Source organism: Ostrea edulis, chromosome 6 (genome assembly GCF_947568905.1).
Source record: "Ostrea edulis chromosome 6, xbOstEdul1.1, whole genome shotgun sequence".
NCBI lineage: Eukaryota > Metazoa > Mollusca > Bivalvia > Ostreida > Ostreidae > Ostrea > Ostrea edulis.
The window spans coordinates 28,618,666-28,645,130 of record NC_079169.1 but is presented as its reverse complement, the minus strand read 5'-3'; the positions used below and the strand labels follow the sequence as shown (position 1 = coordinate 28,645,130).

Below are 26,465 nucleotides of genomic sequence, written 5' to 3'. Positions count from 1 at the left end.
GCAATTGTCCACTTGTTACAAACCTTAACACTAGGTTAGAATAAATACTTCCGGAAAAATAAATAAATAAATAAATAAAGTTAACATATGGTATGTTCCTGACATAGTAAGTTGTTTTGAAGGTTTTTTTTTTTTTTAAATGTGATTGCTTATAGTTTTATTTATCTTCCGTGTAGACAGCATTAGCAATAATAACGGATGCTAATAATCTATGTGCAGTGGTATTGCCAAAAGGTTGCATAATAATTTTTCAATGTGTTTATACTTTAATGAACTAACCACAACACTATTCTAATTGTAGTTCATGATAATAATGCTTCGTCAATTTAAAGGAACATGGACACGATTTGAGCTGAAAGGTATTTCTAATGGTCATAAAGAAAACTGAATGTCAGTTGTAGAGGTACATGGGAGATTCTTTGCTATGTAAACAAGGCTCGTGTCCTATTTTTGTATAGTATTACATATAAGCTAGATATACCAGTAAAAGTTTAATTAAAGCAGTTTTTCAATTTACAAGTTAATTCTGAACTTAATTTAATAGTTTCTAGTGTTTAGCACATCTTATTTTGTTTTAAACATGGCATTTACTATCAAGCAATCTATATGTAAACAAAAACAGGGCACGAACCTTGTTTACATAACAAAGAATTGTGAGTGCTGTATCTCACTTGTAACTCAAAGACTGATATTCAAATTTTGGTTGACCATTAGAAATACGTTTAGAAGTTGAGCACTGTAAACAATAAATATATGGTAAAATAAAATTTTCAGCTCAACCGTGTCCATGCCCCTTTAAGATTTTTCATGAAAAGAGACTTTTGTTGTTAACTGAACACTCTCCTGTGTGCATTGAAGCGTAGAAAAGTATATTGAATTTACAATGTGTAACCTGATTGGCAATTCATTATTTTGTTCATCCTCTTTGACTATTATTCTATTCTGATAATTGGATAACTGTCGCTCAACAACTTAATAATACTAAACATTTGAAAATTTTGAATCAAAATTCACCCTAAGGGAGGTACTTTAAGAATTATTTTCTGTTTATAATGTGTTGTACGGACTTCAAGGATGAAATATGTTCACTCGGTGAAATTCGACTTTTAAGCTTTTAGAAATTAATTTGATAAAAGATTTGAAATAGCTAAGTCAAGCTATATGGCTTAATAAAGCTATATAGCTAAATCAAGAGATTGTGCTCGATCTGTTTCATCTTGCATTTAATATTTAGGCCTCTGAATTTCTCTCAATATGACGTACATGTAAGATGTGTGGTAAACTCAGGTGACCTATTGTAATTGGTTAGAATCCGTAGTCGCCCATTGTCTATTGTTCGTTAACAATAAACCTGTTCAACTAAACTACTCTCTTCAGAATTTGGATTGACGCCATTCAGGCAACCAAAGTACTGATCTCAGGTTGCCTGAATGGGGGGTTTCAGATTGCCCAAACAAAAATGACTCGCATTACATACAGGGCTCAAAATTAACATATGCCTGTCAGTCCGTGACTGGTTAAAGGTCAAGTGTGGTAAAAATAGATTTGAAAATAAAGTTTACAATTCATTAAATCCCGTTTTGAGAAGTTTATTGATGTGTTTGTTTTTCAAAAACAATCCAGGTAACTGCGCAAAATACCTATTTAAAAATCGTTGTTTATAGAAACGAATGAAGGAATTATCGCCCTTTCCTATGGCGTCGTCTGAGACAATTGTTTACGCATATTACTCCTCTATATTATCGTTCTAATTTCTGTGAGAAATGGCCAGTTTTAGCAACACCATGGATAGTGATGGTCAAATACCGGAGATACACTTGAGTTTAGGGATTCAAACTTTTATGTTTCAGTCTATGCGAAAGTTTTTTGGACCACACAGGACATTCGGTCCTGTGTAATCAATGAACACACCAGACCGAACCAAATTTTGTCAGACCGAAAAACCTAATGTAAAAAAGTGAAACACGTGAAAATTCAAAACCAAGGAAATCTTATTTATTATACTATACCTGGGATCCCTCCCGCATAATACTTTAGACGCCCCATGTGGTTTAATCACATTCATTTACGTATTTGGATTTGTGTGATATTTTTTACTTACAACAAACATTTAAATGACTCCCCGTCAAAATAATAAAGCTTAAAACCGGATACTGAGACATCGGACATTCCGGTCTGGTGTAAAAAAAAATGACACATCGGACCTGAGGCACTGCACATCGGTCAGGTCCGACGGTCCGATGTCTTTCGCATAGACTGATGTTTGTACCTGCACCCATTTCGAAACCATCAGATAGTAATATTTATATAACATATACATGTATATGTTCGACAAATATTTCATCGGAATCTCAGCTAGAAATTATTTACCGGGCAAGTCCATAGAAAATTGGGGATGATATTAGAAAAAAAATGTACTATCAAAAGATAACCTTTGTATTTTACAAGAAAATTATCCGAAAACCATAATCTATGTGTAGCGATTGTGGGTGTATGAGCGGATCAAGAGATATGATTTTAATTAGATTGTGAAAACAAACACCAGAGACCTAACATACCTTACCTGGTTATAATGTGTTTAACTATATATATCTTTAATTGAAAAGTGTCTTTTTGAAAAAAAAACAACCTTATTTTGCACAATGTTATTTGTACCCTACCCCCTTTTTTTTTTTACATCTAGATTATAAGTACAATATCATAAAATGTAAATTAGGCCTATTTAGTATAACTATGTTGTTTCTTCACAGCACACGTCAAATGCGAAATTGAATCATGGACATCTATGCTTAAATGTAGCACTTAAAAGCATCTTAGGAAAACAAAATATTTGAACTAGTTTGCATTATCAACTTGGAAAAAAATAAATTTGGAAATTTGACTGATATTGACCTCGCAATAAATAAAGTTTTGTAAATATGGGTTTTTAAAATTGAATTCATTTCTTTTTTTACTAATTTTTTTTTTCAATATATATATAGTGAAGAAATTAAATGAGGAGTACTGGAGTCCCTTATAAATATGGTCATATATGTAGTATGAGTATAGTGCTTACGGTAGTTCCGGATTATCAGTAGTTCTGGATCATTTTTCTGTATAATACACTATGAATCAATAATTGTAGGACAAAGCTTTTTTTTTTGTTGTTATATAATACATGAAGAATAGAGTAAACTGATGCTTTCAAGAGAAAATCAAACTTCACATTCAATGATTCCGCTATTTATTTGCTTCGGCAAAAAAGCTCAGCAACGACAATATTCGTAAGATATTTCATTTAATAAAAGAAATAAAATCAATTTGAACTAGGTACGGGATGACATTAATTTTTGTGAAAATGCAAGACGATATGCAATATCAAATCCATTGAATACAATTTTGCATGAAAGCATTCAGTGGTGGATGTAGAGAGGGGGTGGATTGCACCCCCCTTCGTGGATAGAAATTTTTGTAATTGAAATACATCCCACCCCTTGTATTGTAGAATGCCCAGTTAATCATCACTTTGCACTTTGTTTGGAATCAAACTGGATGATACGTCTGGGTTGATGGAAATCTTATCCTTGTTAATTAAAGTGTTGCTCACTGATCCTCTTGGCTTGTCACAAATCTCAGTGTCTCTTTTTGAGTTCAGTGTCCAAACTCTTCGAAATTTAAGGTCTTTTGGGAAAAGAAACATACTTAATCCCCGTCCCGATTTCACATTGCAGTTTAAAGCAGTGCATTGTACCATAAATGCAGGAGTTTTTTATGTAAACACTATAAAAGCCTATCAATGCAATCGAAAGTTGTCTCAGATGACGTCATAAGCTACGAGCGATAACTCATGTCACAACACATTTATCGATCGCACAGGTAAAAGTTTGATAGCGCCTTTAATTAATGCCAAGTGATTTTCATCAAAATTGCCTTGGAAATGAATCCATAAGTGTACGACAGACATTTTTCTGTAATCTGTAATCACCGTACTTGACCTTTAAAAGTCTGTCCGACTGATTGACATTTGCAACAGTCAATCCGATGGGACTAGTCAATATTTCAAAATTTCATTATGAAAAAATGTCATTTTTGGAAAACATACTTATGGAATCTTATAAACACACAATTGGCATTCCTCTGTAGATATCAGACGAACCGGATTAGCAAATATAAATCTCTTATAAGTGGTAAAATATTGTCTGATGTCAGGCATGTCTAGTTAAATTCCATTATTATTTCATTTTAATAACATTTAGTGAAATATGTTTATTTCTGGAAAACTTAAGTGGACTGGTAAATTTTTCTGCGGACTGGTTGAAATTATACCCATAGTCCGGCTGGACTGGAGACATAAAAAGTTTTAAGCCATGATATATTTATACATGTAATATCCCATTAACTCTCCCCTCGCACACATTGTTTTTACTCTCACGCTCTCTACCACTACTTTCTCTTCACTCCGCTCTGACATTTATCACTGTTTATCTTGTTCTAAACTTCATTCACACTAGACAAATGGACTTTTTATGTTGGATTTCTTTATTTGGATTTCCTTCCCTCTCTGTGGTTTATGTATGTTCACAGAGATTTATCTTGGCTGTTTTTACTACCGGTAAAGGGTACCTTTCCCCTTTTACAACTAATGAATATTTCCCCTTCCACAGGTAAAAATTCCCCTTCAGTTATAAAAATTATACACAAAATTGTATGAGAATTTTAACAAAAATCATTTGTATATACATATTTTAGGTCGTTTTCTATAATTATCAGAGCCTTACAATATAGATAAGAATAAGTAATCAATCAATTCTTATGCCAGTTTTGAGATATTATAATCTGAGGATGTTCTCCACCCCACCCCCTCCCGTGGAAGCTCATGACTGCATTCTCAAAAATTCCTCTTTAATATGAAATGGGTAGTAACTTCTAAAAGCTGGATAAATCCCTGGTTCTTTATTGTTGTTCTTGTTTGCCCTTAATGGCCCAGAAATTTAGGGGAGGGGGGGGGGGGGGGCATTATACTCATTTTCACTACTTTCACTTTATTTCAGCCAGAATTTGAACCTTTGTTATCAGACTTACTCATATGGATTCTTCCACAGAGTGAAAGTGAATATGGGGGAGGGGCTTTAAAAACCTTTTTCTCATGAATGGGAAGACCATGATGACTCCACATTATCTCAACAGACCTGTAAGCTCAAGTGAGCTTTTATGATCACATGTTGTCCGGCATCTGTCTGTCCATCATTTCTAAACTGTGCATATATTTTATTTCTTCTCCAGAACCACAGAGCCAATTTCAACCAAACTTGCCATAAAGCACCCTGCATGGGTAAAGGGAATTTAAATTTGTTTAAATAAAAAGTCAAAACCCTTTTCCAAGAGATGATCAAGAAATGGTGAAATTATGGTGGCATCTTTTAAAATCTCAAGAACCACTGGGCTAGAAAAGAGAAAAAAAATTATGTGAAAATTTCTTTAAAGAATGTACATTCAAATTTGTTCAATTAGTTGTGGATTTAAATTTTTTTTCATTCAAATGATTAACCTTTGGGTTAGGGTGGATTGCTATAATGCATATATACAGAAAAGGAGCCATCTAAAAGGTCTTCTTCTCCAGATCTGGACAGCATGGTCTTGTTAGACTTGTTGGTATTGCGGTATCCTCATGTTGTGTGACTTCAGGTTTGGTTATGTCATGATCTTTTAAGGTTGGGTACACAATAATTATAAGGGGGTAAAAATTTTCATGGGAATAAAGATTGAAAAAAGAAAATTTTCTAAAAATCACAACAGCTGAACAACAGCAGAACCAAGGTTACTCAGGTGAGCGATGTGGCCCATGGGTCTCTTGATTAAGGATGGCAGGTGTTGTCACATGAATGACAATGTGACCTATTCTTCTAGAGCTGTCTCTCTGCTGAACAACACTATTGATTTTTCGTAGAATGACATGTTTTCATTCATTTGCTTACAGTGGAATTAAATCTCACAGCTACAGGGAATTACAGTGAATGTAATTGATAATGTAACACACGGATGATCCTCAGTCTCTCCAGATCTTCGCTGCCAGGTAAAACATATTTTCCATTTCCCATAGAGTTCATTTACTTGTATGATAATCCAGAATTTAAAAATTTGATCTAGTGTTCTGAATATAAAACAATTAGGGTCTTATACTTTACCATGTTACAAATGCCTGGACCTCTTTTTCAGGTCACCCGAGGTGAACTATACAATAATAGTCTCTCATACCATCAGTCATTATACAGTTATTCAATGGGTATTAGGGCAATAGTCATTTTCTTAGCCTTGAGGCAAGAACTGTTGTTTGAGGACCTTAATTAGAGAGTACTAACAATAATGTTGATACTGGGCTGACAAAATGACTTAAGTGTCTTAATTCAGCATTAAATAACTGTTTAATTTCATCAAAACAATTTCTTTGAAATTAAAAGAGGCAAAGAAGTTTTGCAAGCTTACTTGTCATCAAAGAAAATTTTGGTCAGCTTTTAAAATCAATGATAAATGAACATTTACATGTATTATTCAATATACATGTAAATTGAATTCTATATTATACTTTGTCTTCTGATTCGATGTTGCTGTTCTTGAATATATGAAAGTGCATATTTTTGTGACTGTTTCATTTAAAGTTGTTATGTTGAGATGTATGGATTATCGTAATTGAATTGCATTGATTCATTAACTCCCAAAACTTCATGGTACAATTTTTAAAAAAAAAATTAAATTGTGGAATTTCGAAGATGAAATGTTTGATGTATGTAATGTTAGACAGAGTGAATTGCTATTAGAACATTCTAGAAATTTTGATATCCATTTATTTGTTTGTTTTAATTTTATAGAGGCATTAATGAGAGAGAGAAAATGAACAGCAACCAGGAGGAAGTCGTGGTCCATTGGTTTCGCCATGGATTACGTCTCCATGACAACCCTTCTCTAATTGAGGGCCTATCAGAGTGTGACAAGTTTTATTCTATTTTCATATTTGATGGTGAAGTTGCAGGTAAACTATTCTAAAGATCATTGATGTGGTATCTTCTATTGTCAGTAGTTATTGTTTCATCTGAATAGAGATGCAGAGAGAGATTCACACATTTTGTACATGGACAGTATAGTATCTGCCTGTTCTTTTATATATTCATTGAATGTTTAAAATTTCCAATTTGATTTAGGAATATGGTACCTATTGTAAAGTATTCTGTTGATTGAACGATGAAAAATAAAGTTCAAGGTCATTGGGATGGAGATTCTGCAACATTAAAATAAGTAGGACAACATTGGGCAACATTTTTGGGGGGAGATGGGGGTTATCAAATTTTCAGGAATGATGCCTTGTATAAAAATCTAAGATCTTGTTGATTTTCAAGGTTAGTTGTGAAAAGTCAAGGGCAGTTGAAGGGAAATTCTCTTCTTTTTAGGTTACTTTTTCGATAGTGAAATCATGCTGAAAGTTTGCTAAATTTTGATTTCAGCAAATAAACATACACATAGCTGAGTGTTAGAACTATGTTTAAAATAGAAATTTCACCAATTTTTAGGAACCAACACAGCGGGTTACAATCGGTTTCGATTCTTGCTGGAATGCTTACAAGATCTGGACAATAATCTAAAGAAAGTTGGAACCCGTCTCTATTGTTTTCATGGGCAACCCACTGACGTTTTCAAACGACTCATTGAGGTAAGACTTGAATTTTAATTTTAGTGTCAACTGTTCACAGATACAGCATTGATTACTGTAAACAAACTTTAATGTGAGAGAGATCATCTATTCCTTTCTGATGACTTTGTTATCATAAGCAGGTCACATGTTGACCAGATCACCAATATTTTAATCCAGGGATGTTTTCACACTGTTGATTCACAAATAAATTCACGTTTTCTTTTGTCATATTTTATAAGAGAATGTATTTTCAAGGGTTTTTTTTTTTTTTTTCGCCGATTTTTATGCTCCTACCATTGAATGGTATGGAAATTCTAGCGGTATCAGGTGGCATTGTGGAGATTACATGAATTTCATGAATATTGTTCAACATTCTGAAAACAAAAAGCCAGACTGGGTATTGTTTGGCTGCTAAGCAACTAAACTATTGATTATGTCACTGTACATAAGATTACAAGCTCACAAGACAATCATTAAATTTACTTTTACAGTGTATGGAGCGAAGTAACAAAATATCTCTTGTATGCAACTGTAGGTACACAAGTACTTAAATATACATGTACATACACAGTTTTTTGGTGGTCAAAAAGATGTTGACTGAAAACAAAAAACTGTCAATGTTCTCTGCTTCTATTGCATGTAGAACTACCATTTTAGTATAGAATTGCTCCTGAGAAAATCCTTCAAATGTTAATATAAGTTATGTGATAATTAGTTTTTAATAAAGATGTTACTTATTCAGTTGAATTTTCCATTCTGTTGACTTTTGTTGTCATTTTTCCGGGTCATGTCAAAGTCACGTGATTCGCCATTGTGATGTTACTACAGTGATTACTACAAAAATTCTTTTGTATGTAGGAATGGGGAGTGACTAAGGTGACTTTTGAGGCAGACCCAGAACCAGTCTGGCTGGAGCGGGACAATAGCATCAAGGAACTGTTAAGAGAGAGAAACATCAAATATGTAGACAAAGTCTCGCACACTCTGTGGAATCCATACGAGTAAGTCTGATAAGTCTGAACAGAAAACCATCTGCATATCAAGTGAAGTCAAGTGTGTATTTATAAAGTAACTGCCTCCTCTTAAGAACTAAGGCCTATTTATAGATAATACATGGAGGTGTGGATCATAATGTCAAACTAGAATGGCAAGCATTACCAAGAGGGTTGCATTTTGTAGCATTATGTAAAGGAGACTGAAGTTTAATATGAAAACCATTGATATGTAATATTAGATCTATCTATCTCTATTAACTCCATTTTTAACCAGTTCAGGTGGATACGAGGTTCCGTTACCTCAACTCATCATGAATCACACAAGACAGTTTAGGTTTCATAGATTTATTAACAATATACTGTATTAACAAGTAACTGCTTAATGGAGGAGAGGATGTAAAGACCCATAAATTACCTGTAAAAAGGAATAGTGGGCTATGACATTAGATTTAGGGTAATAAAAAAGATTACTAATCTTCTTAGGACAGACCTATAAGTCAGATATAGAGTTTTGTACCAGATTTTAACTCCCAAAAATCCGACTTATAGGGGAGTATATACAGTGAATTCAAGACAAAACTTTTTACATAAATATGCAATGTAAGTTGAATGTGGTTGTATTTTGTAGTAAAATATGCATGTATCAGCAGTGTCGAGTTAACACCTGCCAAAAAGGGTATCTTATGAATTCATTTAAAGTACAGCACACAGATATTTCCACAATTTACATTTAATTATATAAAAATTGAATATGATAAAACAGCAGAAATCAATTAATATTGATTAACATATCAAATTTTAAATGTTTTGTTTCGGGTGCATTGGTTTCCAGAATAATGAAGAGCAATGGAGGAAGCCCACCTCTGACCTTTTCCTTGTTCAACCTTGTGACCTCCACCATTGGAGAGCCACCCAGACCAGTGGATGACCCAGACTTCACGGACATCAGTCTCCCCGATTATAAGGATCATGACAAACAATTTGGAATCCCCACACTTGAGGATCTGAGTAAGTGTAAAAATTGTGTTTTAAATCTCAAAAGATTTCAGCTCTAATCAGACTGATTTTATGTCTTAAGGTTTAATTTAGTTTTTAGATCACCTGAGTCACTCAGGTGACCTATTGCTATTATTAGTCTGCATCTGTCGTTCGTCGTGCATTAACAATTGAACATATTTAACTTTTTGATAACTACCATTTGGTATGAATCATCTTTGGGACAAGAGGGACATAAATTATAATTTCAGGATTACTGCTTCCCTAGGGCCTCAAGGGTGGGGCAAACACTGTCAAAAATTGACCAATTTTATAGATTTTTCTCTAGAACCACACATCTGTAAGATAAAGTAAGTGCATAGTCATATAGAGCAGGAAGCCCTCTACCAAAATTGTAATATTCATGATCCCTAGGGTAGAGGTTCTGACTCTAGGGAGGGACCAAACTTGGCATTTTGTGTTCATGTGTTAAAACATTTAAATAATATCTTCTCTAATGCCATTGATACTAAATAGATATTTAGAAGGAGTAGGTAGTTCTTTACCAAAATTTAAAATTTCATGATCCTAAGGGATGAGGGGTTGGTTCCAGGGTGGAACCAAAAATAGTATTGTAATTATTGTCTTTATCATTGTAATTATTGTCTTTATCATTGTAATTATTGTCTTTATCATTGTAATTATTGTCTTTATCATTTGAAAGACTTCTTTAAGTTTGTACAGTATAAAACTAAATGCATATTTAGGAAAAGCAAAAAAAAAGGATGCAAGTTGTGAAACTTGCAACCCCAGGGTTTTGACTCTAGGACAGGTCCAAATTAGTCACATTGTGTTGATGTTACATGTATTATATTATCTAAAGCCTTTCATCAGTATTATAGGCACTTTTAAGGGTATTTAAGTTTTAAGAACACATCTTGTTTTATGCTGAATATTAGAATTTATCTTTAATACCATAAATATTCAGAACAGGAAATTTTTTTCTAGATTCCGTAGCCCTTGGGACTAGTATTACTTTTACATAGCATTATACAGGTATCACAGGTAAACCATGTTCCTATTGCAGGATGGTTATCATTTACCTGTCTGCGTTGTGTAAGACCTATTGAAAAGTTGAATCGATTTTGTCCCATAAAAAAAATGGAAGTTATCTCAATTTTATTTCTGAAGACTGTAAAATTCAGCTTTCATGTACATTTATTTTATAATTTATATTTATTCATTTTGAATATATCATTTCATTTTATTATTGATTTATATTTCCTAAGATTACTGATTGTAGAGAAGATAGGAACAATTATTTCAAAATAGCATTGGGGGGGGGGGGGGGGTGTTGTTAAAAATGCACATTACAAAATACTTGTCATATGAAATAATTATTTTCTTTTAGAATTATTTATTAAAGTACATCAGATGAATTTTTCTTTTAATTAGATTCCAAGTCTGGAGTAAAAGTAATTTCTGTTCATTTTATGATGTGTAAACTCCTCCAACTTACTTTATATCATATAAAATGACCAGAAATTACTTCATTCCTTAATCAAATCACGAGTCTAGTGCTTTGAATCTCTACATGTACAGTATATTCATAAAGTCTGGAAAAATTAAAAATATTATACATCATGTATATACTCGTATGTGAGATTAACACAAATAGCATTCTTGTTCGGTGGGAGTATGTACAGTACGTGCATCTCCAATTTGGCATCGCTTTGGGTACCAGCATTGTTTGCAGGGACTTCATAATTGCAACACCTTGTCAAAATGGTGTATTTTAAAACTCGTGCACACAGGTAGACGGAAAGTATTAATTAAGCCTGTCTGTTATGAAATATGTTGAACTTTAGCAATGATGTACTTTCCCATACTGTACAAGTTTTAAATTTGCCATTCAATTCGCATTATTTTACCATCCTTCTCACTACAAATTATTGATGCAAATTTTTTCTTGATAAAATAAAGATTTATTTCAATTCTATCCTTGATGAAGCTTCAGAATTTCACCCACTGTTGTATTTGCAGATGTCAGACCGGAATGTGAGGAGCAGAATAATCGAATTGTTGAGTGGGTTGGTGGGGAAACAAAGGCCTTGGAATTATTGGAGAGTCGAATGAAACATGAAGAAAAGGTTTGTCTGGGGTTAAAGTCAGCTAGTCTGTTAAACTACAATAATGCAGAAAAGGGCCATCAGATCACAAAACACAGTTGGGATAAAGTATCCTGCACTTTCTTTAATTTGTGTATCTACCATTGTATGTGGTGTATGGTGATGAAACCATGGCAATGATGCCTTTGTTTACCTTGAATTTCCATATGACTTTATTTCTTTTCATTTACATTTAGCTCATTTCTGATGGAACCCTTATCAAACTTCATATACTTTTTAATGAAATACAACAGTCTCCCAATTTTTTTTAAAATGAACTTTTCATCTTTTGATTTTCATCTACCTTGACATTAATGTCCATGCTATCGAAAGATGCATTCATGATTTTATATGACGCACTGGCCTGGAATTTTTATGCCCCCGAGATCGAAGATCGGGGGGCATATTGTTTTGTCCTGTCTGTCATTCTGTAATTCTGTCATTCTGTCTAAAACTTTAACCTTGCTAATAACTTTTGATCAATAAGGATAGAGCTTTGATATTTCACATGAGTATTCCTTGTGACAAGACCTTTCCGTGGATACCAACATTTTTGACCCCGTGACCTTGACCTTGGAGTCTGACCTACTTTTTGAAAACTTTAACCTTGCTAATAACTTTTGTACAGTAAGTGATAGAGCTTTGATGTTTCACATGAGTATTCCTTGTGACAAGACCTTTCCGTGAGTACCAACATTTTGACCCCGTGACCTTGACCTTGACGTTTGACCTACTTTTTGAAAACTTTAACCTTGCTAATAACTTTTGAACAATAAGAGATAGAGCTTTGATATTTCACATGAGTATTCCTTGTGACAAGACCTTTCCGTGGGTACCAACATTTTTACCCCGTGACCTTGACGTTTGACCTACTTTTTGAAAACTTTAACCTTGCTAATACCTATTGAACAGTAAGAGGTAGAGCTTTGATATTTCACATGAGTATTCCTTGTTACAAGATCTTTCCGTTGGTATTGAACCTTTTGACCTTGACATTTGACCTACTTTAATTTTTTTTTTACATTGGTCATAACTTCTAAATGGTAAATATTAGAGCTTTCATATTGTACATGAGCATTTTTTTGACAAGATCTTTCTACTGGTACCAAGATATTTGCCCTTGTGACCTTGGCCATCTTCGGAATTGGCCATTATCTGGGGCATTTGTGTTTCATAAACACATCTTGTTTTATTTACATTGACGTTTCTGGCTTTAGGGTGCATTCATTAAATTTAATACATCAAAACATAAACATCATGATGAAAGCATGACATTATGCCCATATTTTATTGACTTTGATGATCTACTTGACCTTACATATTTTGATTTTGCATTTATCTTGTTTCTGACTTAAGAAATGATTAACTATTTGAAAACTTCACTGAGCCATGACGTGGGGTGATCATGTGATCAACTCTTGTGAAGCCCAAAGTACTTCTCAGTAGATTTTATCATGTACTGCCACACTTCATGGCTGAAGTTTTTGAAATGGTTCTTTATTACTTATATATGCATTTGAAATAGACAGAATTTTAGAATATGATACTAACCCCCTGTCATACGCTGTGATGATTGACACCATACAGAGACCCAGAAACAAAGTGAGAGTTCCTCGATAATTCGAATTTTGCGTTATCATTAGATATGTAAATGAGGCACTATTTTGTGACTGAGGATACAACTGTATCGGCCATCAATTCTGAAAGTGTGTATCTAGATGTGAATTTGTGGTGGCCATTTGGGACAAAGTTGAATACGGTAGGTTGAGGAATTTCAGGTGGGATGCAGGTGTGCAGACTTGTGTTTTACAACTAGGCTTAGCTATTCTTGATGCTTTGAAACTGTTACTGCAAACATATTTAGCCATCTCTCCATTCTGAGCTACAGATATATTTGTGTTACACCCTTTCCATTTTATGATTTTCATGATAAATGTGCCTGCTTCAAACTAGCATCGATGACCTTTGACCCCCAAAAATTTCATTGGAAGTTGAAGCTACTTTGCTTTGGTATGTTTTCCCTGCTATTCCTAGTTGGGTTTAATTCTGACTTTTGAAATTTAAACACAGCAGATACATCGTGGTGAGTGACACCGTTCTGACCTTTACTTCGCCTGTTTTTGATTATCCATGGTGTGGTATTCATGTTTTGTTGACATATTTAAATTTACTGTAGAATCATTTAAATTCGTGGAGGTCAATTTTCATGGATTGCTGAATTTTTACGGGTTCGTGGGGACGTAATTTCGTGGATTTATATATTTGTAAGAAAGATAACTCTGGAATGTAATTATGATTCTTTATTCGTTGAGGATGTAAATTCGTGGGTGAGGGGTACCCTCAAATTCCACGAAAATTGAGCCACCACAAATTCTAATGATTCCACAGTACATTAACGTTCTGTCAATTTCATGAAAAAACTTTAAAAATTTTAACTCAAGTTTAAATTTGAACAGACAAAATGACACTTTGGGAATATGCCCATTCAGGAAGGCTATTATAGTATAGTGCCCTTGCTATGAATTAATGTTACAGATTAGAATGTCACTTGTTTCATTACAGAACTAAGCTTTTTATTGGAGAATGAATTTTGCTTTGATCGTTCATTATGACTGTGTGTTCACTTATACATGTACAATGTTCCTGTAATTCAGAAGCAGTTCTTATTGTACAACAAATGTTGATAATGGTGCATAATTACTGATTATTGAAGGAAGGAATGAAAAAAAATATGTTTATGCAGTATGTGATGCTGTGGAAGCTGAGTGTAATATTTGCTTCATTTCAGGCCTATGAGAAAGGTTACATGATGCCTAATCAATATTTCCCTGATCTTCTGTCTCCCCCGCTCAGTCTTAGTGCTCACCTCAGATATGGCTGTCTGTCCGTGCGTGTCTTCTACTGGAGAATCCATGATAAATTCAAAGAGGTATTGAAGTTTTCTTTGGAATGTGATGCACATGATATGCACAGTATATTATCGCAATTCACATTTGAATTAGAATGCTTTGGTTGATATAGTATTGCGTTGTGTGATGACACAATTGAATCTGTTAGTAAAGCAATTGTGAAATGCAACAAAAACTCTCATTGGTCCATATGTATAAGTCCGCCCAAATTCCCTTATACGGGAATAGTCGGCATTTGAAAACATGACGGCCAGATGGAAACAAACTTCAAACGAAGAAAGAGAAAAAGTTGTATTCTTGTGTTGTTGTCTACTAAATTTAATATCAAAAAATTTCTAACATATTTTCCTACTATACTTGTGTCCAAACATACCTTCAAATATTTATTAAAGCCCCATACGACCCAAAAACTCGCAGCTTTTGATGATTTCGTTTGTTGACGTATAGCCATGTTAGGTAGCCAGGCAATTCGAATACCGGTTCATTTCCATACTGGCACAATAGCGTCTAGATGTGAACTAATACCCCACAAATATTTTAGCTAAATATTTCAAATAATATATCATCCCAATTCCATTAAATGATAATTATTCAAATAGCTAAACTCACGGCAATGCGTCTTTCATTAGTCTTGGCCGGTCTCCATCTCTGCCACACGAGTGTTAAGGACCATAATGGGCTTACATGTATGTAGCATTTTTGTTAATCAAGAGCTTATTTTACCTTTACAAAAACTATATTTTTTAATTTATATTAATTATTCGTGTTGATAATAAATGAAGAGCGAATACATAACTTACAACCAATTTTATGAATAGATACAAATAGCAAAAGAGTTCGAATTGACCGGGTCTGGCTACCTAACATGGCTACGTCAACAAACAAAATCATTTGAAACTGCGAGTTTTCGGGTCGTGTGTGGCTTTAATGAATATTTGAAGGTATTTGGACAGAAGTATAGTAGGAAAATATGTTCAGAATTTTTTTATATTATAATAAATTTTTCAGACAGCAACACAAGAATACACCGATATCAGGCCTCAACCATGTGCAGCTTTTTGTGCCCCGTACATTGAAGGTTTTTATAAGAGGTGTAGCTCTCTGTTCCATCACAATATTTTTAGCTCACCTGAGCTAAAAGCTCAAGTGAGCTTTTCTGATCACCCGTAGTCCGGCATCCGTCCGTCTGTCTGTCTGTAAACTTTTAACATTTTTTACTTCTTCTCAAAACCCACTGGGCCAATTTCAACCAAAGTTGGCACAGAGCATCCTTAGGTAAAGGGAATTCTAAATTGTTAATATAAAGGGCCAGGCCACCTTCCAAGGGGAGATAATCAAGAAAAGGTAAAAATAGAGTAGGGTCATTAAAAAATCTTCTTCTCAAGAACCGCTGGGCCAGAAAAGATGAAATTTATAGATAAGCTTTATTAGGTAGTGCAGATTCTAAATTCTTAAAATCATGGCCCCTGGGGGTTGGATGAGGCCACAATAGGGGATCAAAGTTTTACATACAAATATATAGGAAAAATCTTTAAAAATCTTCTTCTCAAGAGCCACTGAGCCAGAAAAGCTGATATTTACATGAAAGCTTCCTGATATAGTACAGATTCAAGTTTGTTAAAATGATGGCCCCCAGGGGTCGGATGGGGCCACAATAGGGGATCAAAGTTTTACATACAAATATATAGGGACAATCTTTAAAAATCTTCTCAAGAGCCACTGAGCCAGAAAAGCTGAGATTTATATGAAAGCTTCCTGATATAGTGCAGATTCAAGTTTGTTAAAATCATGCCCCCCGGGGGTCGGATGGGGCCACAATAGAGGATCAAAGTTTTACATATAAATAGATAGGAAAAATCTTTAAAAATCTTCTTCTCAAGAACCACTGAGCCAGAAAAGCTGAGATTTACATGAAAGCGTCCTGATATAGTGCAGATTCAGGTTTGTTAAAAGCATGGCCCCCGGGGTTCGGATGGGGCCACAATAGGGGATCAAAGTTTTACATACAAATATATAGGGACAATCTTTAAAAATCTTCTTCCCAAGAACCACTAAGCCAGAAAAGCTGATATTTACATGAAAGCTTCCTAACATAGTACAGAGTTAAGTTTGTTCAAATCATGGCCCCCGGGGGTAGGATGGGACCACAATAGGGGATCAAAGTTTTACATACAAATATATAGGGAAAATCTTTAAAAATCTTCTCAAGAACCACTGAGCCAGAAAAGTTGATATTTACATGAAAGCTTTCTGACATAGTGCAGATTCAAGTTTGTTCAAATCATGGCCCCTGGGGGTAGGATGGGGCCACAAGGGGGGATCAAAGTTTTACGTACAAATATATAGGAAAAATCTTTAAAAATCTTCTTCTCAAGAACCATTGGGCCAAAGAAGTTCACATTTACATGAAAGCTTTCTGACATAGTGTAGATTCAAGTTTGCAAAAACCATGGCCTCCAGGGGTAGGTTGGGGCCATAATAGGGACTACGGTTTTACATGAAAATATATATGGAAAGTCTTCTGATATTGACCAAGGTGACTCAGGTGAGCGATGTGGCCCATGGGCCTCTTGTTTTCAGAGAGCTACAGTTCTCCAGTTAGTAATTTTCTAGTCTGTCCATCTTATCCGCTCGAGAAAGTGTGCGGGCGGGCTGTAATCAGCCAATGAAAACTCTTGGTGTATTACATCAAACGTCATTCAAACTGTTCAATCGTCTCATTCAGTTGTGTCGTCACACAATGCATTATTATACTTCTAATTCAAAGGTGAATTGCGATAAAGGGACTCATTCACGATATCTCCCCAAATTTTGTTTTTCATTTTAAATGATCAAAATATACTGTCTAAGGTGTTAAAAAGGTTTCACAAAAATATTAAGGTTATACAATTTCATAGAAGCTCATTGTAAAGAGTTTATTATATATTTTATAAACAAAGATTGTGGTATGTTATTGTTTACAAAGTTTTCTCGAACCTATATTTATCATATCTATCACATTTCAAGTATTCTTTAGGTAAAATGTGTCATCTAAAAGTTAAAATTTTGACTGTGCAAAACCAAGATGCTTTAAATTACAAAATTAACATTTCACTGGTTTGTATGTAACCATAAAAAGACTTGAGTCTTTGTTTACATAACACAGATTTAAGGCTAAAATATTGCTTTTATTCTTGCATTCAGAAGGTCAAAAGTTTGGCTGTCAACATTAAATGAGTTATATTTTTGATGATTAACATCAAAAATTAATAAAATATTAATATTCATTTTAAAAAAATGTGAACCAGTCCCTTTAATGAGGTACCATTCCTTAACCATTTAATATCTGTAAGTGAAATGGAGACTCTCGTCCAGATTTAAACCTACTGGTATACCATTCAGATTTCAGACCGAGTAGATGCATAACTGAAAGTTCACTATTCTCTTACAGCAGTTTTAGTCTTTCATTTCGTTACATACAACATTCGTTTTGATATGACAGCAGTTTTAGTCTTTCATTTCTTTATACAACATTCGTTTTGATATATGACAGCAGTTTTAATCTTTCATTTCTTTACATACAACATTCGTTTTGATATGACAGCAGTTTTAATCTTCCATTTCTTTACATACAACATTCGTTTTGATATGACAGCAGTTTTAATCTTCCATTTCTTTACATACAACATTCGTTTTGATATGACAGCAGTTTTAATCTTTCATTTCTTTACATACATTTGTTTTGATATGCATGCACATCACATGTTTTCAGGAATTGCACTTTGATATACATCTGTAATAAATAAGTAAATGTACATTACTATACAATCTGATTAAAAACAGATCCTAGTGTAGCGATCTACGTGAGCAGATCATAGGGTCTAATTTTAGTCAGATTGATTACTATATAATGAGTTTTATGTCAGATCTAGCAGGGCTGCGTTCAAGATCGTAGGGGCTAGCCTAGCTGCTAGGCGAGATACATGTATCTACATCTATTGAACGCACTGTATGAATTCACGCTTGTTATCACTAGGTAGGGCTAGCCTAGCACATTGTTCAATAGTGTAGTGCTACCATGCCCTATGTAGCCGCTACAATCTTAAACACGCCGCAGATCTAACAGAAAAAGAAGAAAATGCGTGGAATTAGTAGCTGTGAATGATTCCTTTTGGGTTTGATTTACCTTTATGATCATGTGTACAAAGTTCAAGATTTACTACATTGTATTTATAGATCTTCAAGACTTACTACATTGTATTTATAGATGAAACCTTCTGTGTGTGCTCCTGTCTCCCTGTCAGCACAGCTTATGTGGAGGGAGTACTTTTACACCATGGCTATCAACAACATTCACTATGACAAAATGGAGCCAAACCCTATTTGTCTGAACATCCCGTGGTATGATAATCCGGAACATGAGGAGAAATGGACTAAGGTATTTAATAATCAACTTACCATAATTCTGTTCAATTTTAGTGATTTGTTGGAAATATATACAAACTGAATCATCAGAGACCGTAGCATGCAGCATCCTCAGGCAGTAGCATGATTTTATACCAGGCCGCAAGTCTGAATTTCAAATCCAGCTACATGTAACCTTTGTAAAAAAAAAATTCATAAACAAATAAAATTTTCAGTATATTATATGTATTTGATTATTTATAAACCAACAGTTTTTTGTTAAACATCTGTGCTAGATAAATCTTAAGGTATAAGTAATCAAAATTTGACTTAAGTCTATTCTTAGTTTATGGTCTTGCAGCCAGTGCAGACACTGTATTAATTATGAGGATAGGAACGTTACAGTACTTTCATTAGAAGTCAGAACTTGGCACATACAAAATAGTTTTGCTTTGTTAGGGTGAAACTGGCTATCCATGGATTGATGCCGTCATGAAACAGTTAAAACAGGAGGGATGGATCCATCATGTCGCTCGTCATGCTGTGTCCTGCTTTTTGACCCGTGGTGACCTTTGGCTGAGCTGGGAAATTGGCTTAAAGGTAGGAAGATCAATTACACATAAATGACTGGATTAAGCATCAGGTGTGCCATAATATTTTTACTAGAAAAAGATGACACATTTCATGAAGATTTACCTAAAAGTCTTAATCTTGGGATTCATTCAATACAATGTGGAAATTTACATGTAGTGGAAATTTACATGAACTGAATGAGAAAAGCTGTTCAAAAAATTATTTCCCCACATATGCGTTGTTAGGAATTATTGTATCCATGATTTTGATGTAATAATAATATCATATGTGGGGAAATAATTCTTTGACATAAATAACAACATGCTTATATTAGTAAAACTATATTGTCAATTTGGTAATTTTGTGTATTTCTGGACATTTACAGGTATTCTATAAATACTTGCTGGATGCTGATTGGTCAGTCTGTGCTGGGAATTGGATGTGGGTCTCTAGTTCTGCTTTTGAGAAAGTTCTTCAGTGCCCCAACTGTTTCTGTCCTGTCAGATATGGGAAACGTATGGACCCATCAGGGGAATATGTCAGGTATGACAAAGTTGCAGAAATCAATATCTTGAGTGAATTGTCATCAGTGGATTCAGATTGTCAGAAATGTTAAAAGATACTCAATTTAAATCAGATCGAGGGTTATTGTTGTATATAGTTTACAACTTTCTAAAAGGGAAATATTCAAGAACCATATATCTTTTGGAATTTGAATTTGAGGAGGTTCTCTGTTTATAGCATTTTCATTAAATGGATAATGTTGGACAGATATTCTATGATATATTTCTAGGCGATATCTCCCAGTTTTAAAAGACATGCCACTGAGGTATTTGTTTGAGCCATGGAAAGCTCCATTAAGTGTTCAGCAGAAAGCAAAGTGCATTGTGGGAGTGGATTATCCTAAACCAATAGTGGACCACCAAGTGGCATCCAAAGAATGCATTGCAAACATGAAGGCAGTCAAAGATGCTCTTATGGGGAAAGGTGAGTTTTATTCCCTTTCAGGCAGAGACAAGGAGTCTTCTGGTTTACACTCTGTCCGACCATCTGTTTGTCTGTCCCTCTGTCACAATTTAGTTTTCCAGACTTTTTCATCATTCTAAGGGCTATTCCAGCAAAAAACATATGGGGGATGGATGGCAGCCGATATTTTTTTGGATGGGTGGTGGTGATTTGGGAAAATGTTTTTGTATGGGTGGTTGTCTTCTAGGTTAAAAAAAATGGGTGCTCGTGCATTATGATAAAAATGAAAATGTATCATGTTGCGTTTTTATTACAAAAGAAGAAGAAAAGCGGAGCCATCCTACATTACGTATGGAAAAAAGATTGGTAAATGGGCAGATAACTCAATATGACCGTAAAAATTTCCCCTCCAAGGCGTTACCCTACCTATTGTACCTGTCTTAAACGACCATCTGTCTAACGCGACCAATGACCATGAGTTTTACAACCTTTTCGTGTAATTTCATGAAATTTTACCTTTATGAATTGAAACGACTACGTTTTTCGATTACAATGTGATTCCTACTTTCAATTTCGGTTGAGCATGACTATTCTGGGAATTATTGCCCCAAACACTTTCGTTTTAAAATGCAGGGGTATTAGTTCCACAGTGATCTTGTTTAATCGGCACCCTGAATCAGTTATTATACCCAAGCTCTCAACTGGTTAACATGTAATCAACATGCAGCATCGTGTGGGGTTAATTAACAAAACCTAAGTTGTTGTTTATTTAACAAAATCAAGGATCAGGGAATCAAGACCGTTGCTTTCGAAGATTATTCTCTTTAGAGAAGTCAAAAGGCATGGTCTTCATCGACGGGACATGGCCCTTCATTTCAACAAACTCGATGAAGGCTACCAATGCCTCTCGACTTCTCTAAAGAGAATATCCGAAGATGTGAATTTCGACAGACTTTGAGATGTGCAGGGTGAATCGGATATGAAATCTCCCACCTGGCATGACTGGTATACCATTATGTTTAACAGAGTGGAAAATTCACCTGATTGCGATATAAATCAGGTAAATATTGTGCTTGGGACTGAAAATTTAAATGGAGTATTCGTGAGTTTCCTGTACGACAGATTGTAGGGAAAAAAGTCAAAGGAAAAATGTCACAGTCAATATGCATACACTTTATAATTTAGGGAAATATTTATGTCTTGCACTTAAGTTGCAAGAAAACCTTGTTGAAAGCAATGCCAATTTCAAAAGAAATATAAGTGAAAAGATTCTGTGAATATAAATATATAGGATTAAGACCAATATGAACTTGTTGAAATTAAACTCTACCTGTAAAGGAAAATCTTAATATACAGATGATTTCTGTGTTGAATTCTTAATTTTTTTTGTATGGGTGGTGGCAGGGGAAAATCTAATTGTATGGGTGGTGGTAGCAGAGGAAAATTTAATTGTATGGATGTCTGTCTTAAAAATAAAGTGCCTTCCTCCCCCCCCCCCATATTTTTTTTTTTTGCTGGAATAGCCCTAATTGATTTAGGAATCTGAAATTTGGTATGTGGTTTACTACTGTAGAGAAATTATCATCACAATTGAATTATTTTTTACAAGAGTTATGGGAGTTTGTGCCGAATATAGTTTTCTGGGCTTTTTTCTACCATGCTTTAATTTTTGAGTCTGAAATTTGATATGGGGTTACCTAATGAGTAGATACAGATTGCATTTCATTTTTGATATGGTTGACTTATGTTAACAAAAACTGTCATACTTACATCTATGTAATTTCATGGTTTAATGAACGTCTTCAACTTTTTGTTTTCCAGGCTTTTATTTCACCTTGCTTTTGAAATAGGAACCTGAAATTTAATAACAGATCAAGTTTTGTTAGTACAAGATTTATTGGACTCTGTGCCAGGTTTCTAGTTTTTACCCCACATTGCAATCTACATCATCAGGAACAAATTGAGAAATTTGCAACAATATTGACTGCCATGAGATGAAAGAATGCTAATTGTTTTCCCTAACTTATGCTTGATTAGTTCAGATAGTCATAGATATTATGATATCTTTATAGAATGTTAAAATGGAAACAGGTTTGATATAAATTTCATATGCAAGTCATTGGTTTAGAAAAGTGTTTTGGTAATTTTTTTTTTTAGAAATGGCCTTTCTATAATTTCATGTGATAGGGAAATTACTCCTTGTAAGTGCTCACCCTTCTCCTGAAAGAGAAAAGTAGTCCCTTTATTTAGCATCACCTCAGGTTCTCAGTTAAATCAGGAAAATATACAAAAGTCTATATTGGAGGGCACTGAAGGAAGAGTATAGAAACTGTGTAAAGCAGTCCACATGTTCCTGGTTCCTTTTATATCAAACTTCCTTTTTTTTTTGGTAGACATTCCACACTGTGCACCATCAGAGGAAATGGAGGTGAGGCAGTTCACATGGTTACCAGATCATACCCCCTCTGGTGGTAAATGTACAGCCAACTTCCTGTGTGATGGAATGAAAGATATGGAATAGCTTAAGGAAGATGACTTAACACTAAATGGCTCTTAGGGTGTATCACACCCACACACACACACACACACACACACACACATATGATGTTCATGAGAAGGTTGTGAACTTATGAATTAGTTGAATTTGTCCAAATATGTGTATTCATAATTTAATTTTTCATCTTGTAACACACAATTTGATTGGCTGAGCACACTGGAAAAAGTTCACATAATATCATAATGTAACTTCAATTTACTTGGTATGAGTACAGTGAAACTTCTCTAAACCGGCCGGCTCTCGGACCGGAAAAAACGGCTGGTTTAGAGGGATGGCTGGTATACCGAGAATTTAGCAATTATAGACGTTTTATCTCAATTTTCACAAAGTAGGTACTGTTCACTTTGATCTGGTGATCTATGATCAATTATCGGTGGAGATTAAATTAGTCCGCTGGTACCTACAGGTAATTATGAATTACAAGAAATAGTCTCACTGAAATCATCTAATTTTAAACTGAAAGTCTATAGAGAGATACAATAAAGAAAACACAGAGGCCTATTATTTGAATTCCTCTTACCTATAAAAACTGTTTACATTCATCGCTTATGTCATTAACAATTTTGTTTTGACGTTTTTAAAAAGTACAGTAGTAAATATGAAATTGTAATTTGAATATTTTTATGGAATTTTAAGTCTGGAAACCAAGAAAATTAATCTATCTTTTAATAATTATCATTAACAGTCATGGGTTTGTTCTTTATTAACTACCACTTATATCCATACGATAGTATGTTGAAACAATATGGCGTTTGATACTGTATTCATTCAATATGTTCCTAACTGTTTTATACATTTTGTACAGAATTTGGAAGGGTCACTTGGATTCTCTAAGTGTCCATTAACACCCTTGACAGCACAGGTAAACAATAGAAATTAAAGAGGCCACTTGTGTTTTTCACACCTCCGGTTGATAATTTCCCACCTGGCCAGTTGGTCAGTCAATTTGCACACCTGGACGATCTTGATCAACCTCTGGCCAAATTTTCTTGTCTTCAAAAAGTGGAGGATATGTTAAGGGTAAATTACACATGTTTGTTAACAAATGTACTTTAAAAAGTGGCCGATATCCGGTTTTCAGAGGTGGCCAGTTTTGTAAGGCTTTCTTTGTATGGAAATGTTAAGATTTCTGCCGGGACTTTGAAAATTGACCGATATTCAGGGAGAACCGGTTTTCTGAGGGACCGGTTTGGAGAAGTTTCACTGTATATGCCCTCTTGACAACCCAAGATGTTGGTTTTTTTTTAATTTTACATTGCAACACTGTTAAGTTGTTAGACCTTCTATGAAATTGAGAATCAACAGAATTAAACATGCACAATGATATACTTTTATTAGAATTTTTTTCATGATTTCAAAGAAAACATATATTTTCTAGCAAGTAACATTACACAAACACTAACGGTAAAAATTCAACACAAACTCTGATACACTGATACCATATACAAAATAATGGTACACATGTATACCAAATATCTGCAAATTTTGTTGTTTCATTATAAAATATATTTTCACTGGGGGGAGGATTGCTTGATCTGCCTGTCAAAGCATAAAATGCACCTGGTTTCTTGCAAAATGTACCAGATGATGTCATGTCACATCGATTAACAGTGGATTGCTATCTGTGAATTGCTTACATATTTTACTGTGTCTGATTTAATTGGTGACAATGCTACATGCTATGGTAAGTTAAAATGCAGTTTAAAACTTGTAAATTCAAAAATCGCAAATCATATTGCATTTTCTGGTACATGACGTATTTTGTGTGATGTCAGATCTAGTCAGAGCGACTTCAAAATTGATCTTGCGCCGCGAAGTAAACATTAGGCCTACAAAGGTAGCCTATCCATGTTACAAACTCCACCTCATGTTTTCAAATTTGATAAATAAAGTACCTGCTCCAGTTATGTGAAGAACCAAGATGGCTTCCTTCATTGGTATGTTGCTAAGCGAATCTTTGCGTGGTGCAAGTAATTTTTATTTATTAATGTTTGCTAAACATTTATTTAAGCTAAGTGTTGTACAGTGTAGTCTTTTGGCATTAAATTATATGGAATGAAGCTAATTTTGACCATTTTTACTGGATATAATCTAACTTGGTGCAGTTTATGCTAGCCTTCTTATGATCCGCTTTGTGGATTATAAAGCAGAAACTGGACAAGTTAGATTATACTGCATAACATATATGTAGATCAAATATAGCTTAATTCCTTATATATCAAAATAAAATTTAAATTATTGATAGGATTTAGTTTGACATCCTCCATGATTTTTATGCTTGCGTCTTTTTTTTCTCTCCTCTTATACTCACAACTTGGATCTCTGACCATAAATTTATGTTTGTTTGTAGTTCTATGTTATTTATTGTCCTCGTGTTCCAAATGTTATAAAGGGTTTCAAGAGAATAAATGAACTTTAACTTGAATTCTCTATTGTTAAAAAAAATTGTTAAGACAATCACATGTTTTATGTTTCATGTATTGGAACATGTGTTTGTTGGTTATGTGTTGTGTACTTATCGATAAAAAAGAATTTGTCCTAAACCTTATCATATTGCTCTGAAGTAATATAAAGAAAAAAATATCTGTTTAAAAGTATGCATATATTTTTTCATTACAAAAATGTTACATGCATATTCAAAGGAAGTGAATGCTTTATATATACCGATGCTGCTTTGTAGTACCATTGTTATGTTTCAAATTCTTCGGACATTCTGTATTTATATATATTTAGGAACCCATCTGAGATCACACATTATGGATATCAATTATTTCAAACTTCGAACATGTTTAATGTGTCCATTTTGAGAACATCAAATCAAGGATCTTTATATATTGTATCAATAACATTGTCTATTGTAGAAATAGTAAAACTGTTTTGATTGTAAATGTGAGTAATTCTTTTGACGTTGTGTAATATGCATACATGTAATTATGATATTAAAATACATCAATTTGTTGAAGCTTAAACTTTAAACAATATTTAATTTAAAGGGTAATTTTGTTGTTTCTCTGGTTCATGATCATTCAAGTTTAGTCATCAGGTTTTCTGCTCTACTTTGATGAAAAATTAGGAGATGTTAGTCCCAAAAGTCGAAGAAGTAGGCCCCTAAAGCAAACAGTAGGTTAATTCTCTTCTGCAGAAATACACAACCCACCTAAAATAGTTCCAAATATATTTAATAGATTATTGTTCTTAAAATTAGGTCAAGCTCCCAAGTTGGAGGTCATAGATCATGATATGAAATGAAAGGTCTTGCCTTAAGAAATATATACA

The 26,465-nt window shown here is 34.1% G+C and overlaps 1 protein-coding gene across 2 annotated transcripts; it reads left to right on the top strand.

Annotated features, from left to right (window-relative positions):
- Positions 1–26,181, top strand: LOC125646275 (cryptochrome-1-like). Of its 2 annotated transcripts, none has more exons than XM_048872495.2 (13): positions 1–106; positions 5,957–6,052; positions 6,846–7,006; positions 7,542–7,681; positions 8,522–8,664; positions 9,491–9,666; positions 11,677–11,783; positions 14,590–14,730; positions 18,957–19,127; positions 19,553–19,693; positions 20,052–20,209; positions 20,460–20,653; positions 23,026–26,181. In XM_048872495.2, exons 3-13 carry the CDS (start codon positions 6,868–6,870, stop codon positions 23,151–23,153), a joined length of 1,638 nt encoding a protein of 545 aa, XP_048728452.2. In that variant the 5' UTR covers positions 1–106; positions 5,957–6,052; positions 6,846–6,867; the 3' UTR covers positions 23,154–26,181. The 2 variants fall into 2 exon arrangements, with proteins under 2 accessions (XP_048728452.2, XP_048728453.2); XM_048872496.2 differs by having other exon boundaries at positions 72–90.
- The last annotated feature ends 284 nt before the right edge of the window (positions 26,182–26,465 follow it).

Bases quoted from the DNA above. Each gene is read 5' to 3' on its own strand.
- LOC125646275 (XM_048872495.2), top strand. From the start codon at position 6,868: ATGAACAGCAACCAGGAGGAAGTCGTGGTCCATTGGTTTCGCCATGGA. The intron at 14,731-18,956 runs GTATTGAAGTTT...TTGTATTTATAG, and splicing joins TCCATGATAAATTCAAAGAG to ATGAAACCTTCTGTGTGTGC. The intron at 19,128-19,552 runs GTATTTAATAAT...TTGCTTTGTTAG, and splicing joins ATGAGGAGAAATGGACTAAG to GGTGAAACTGGCTATCCATG.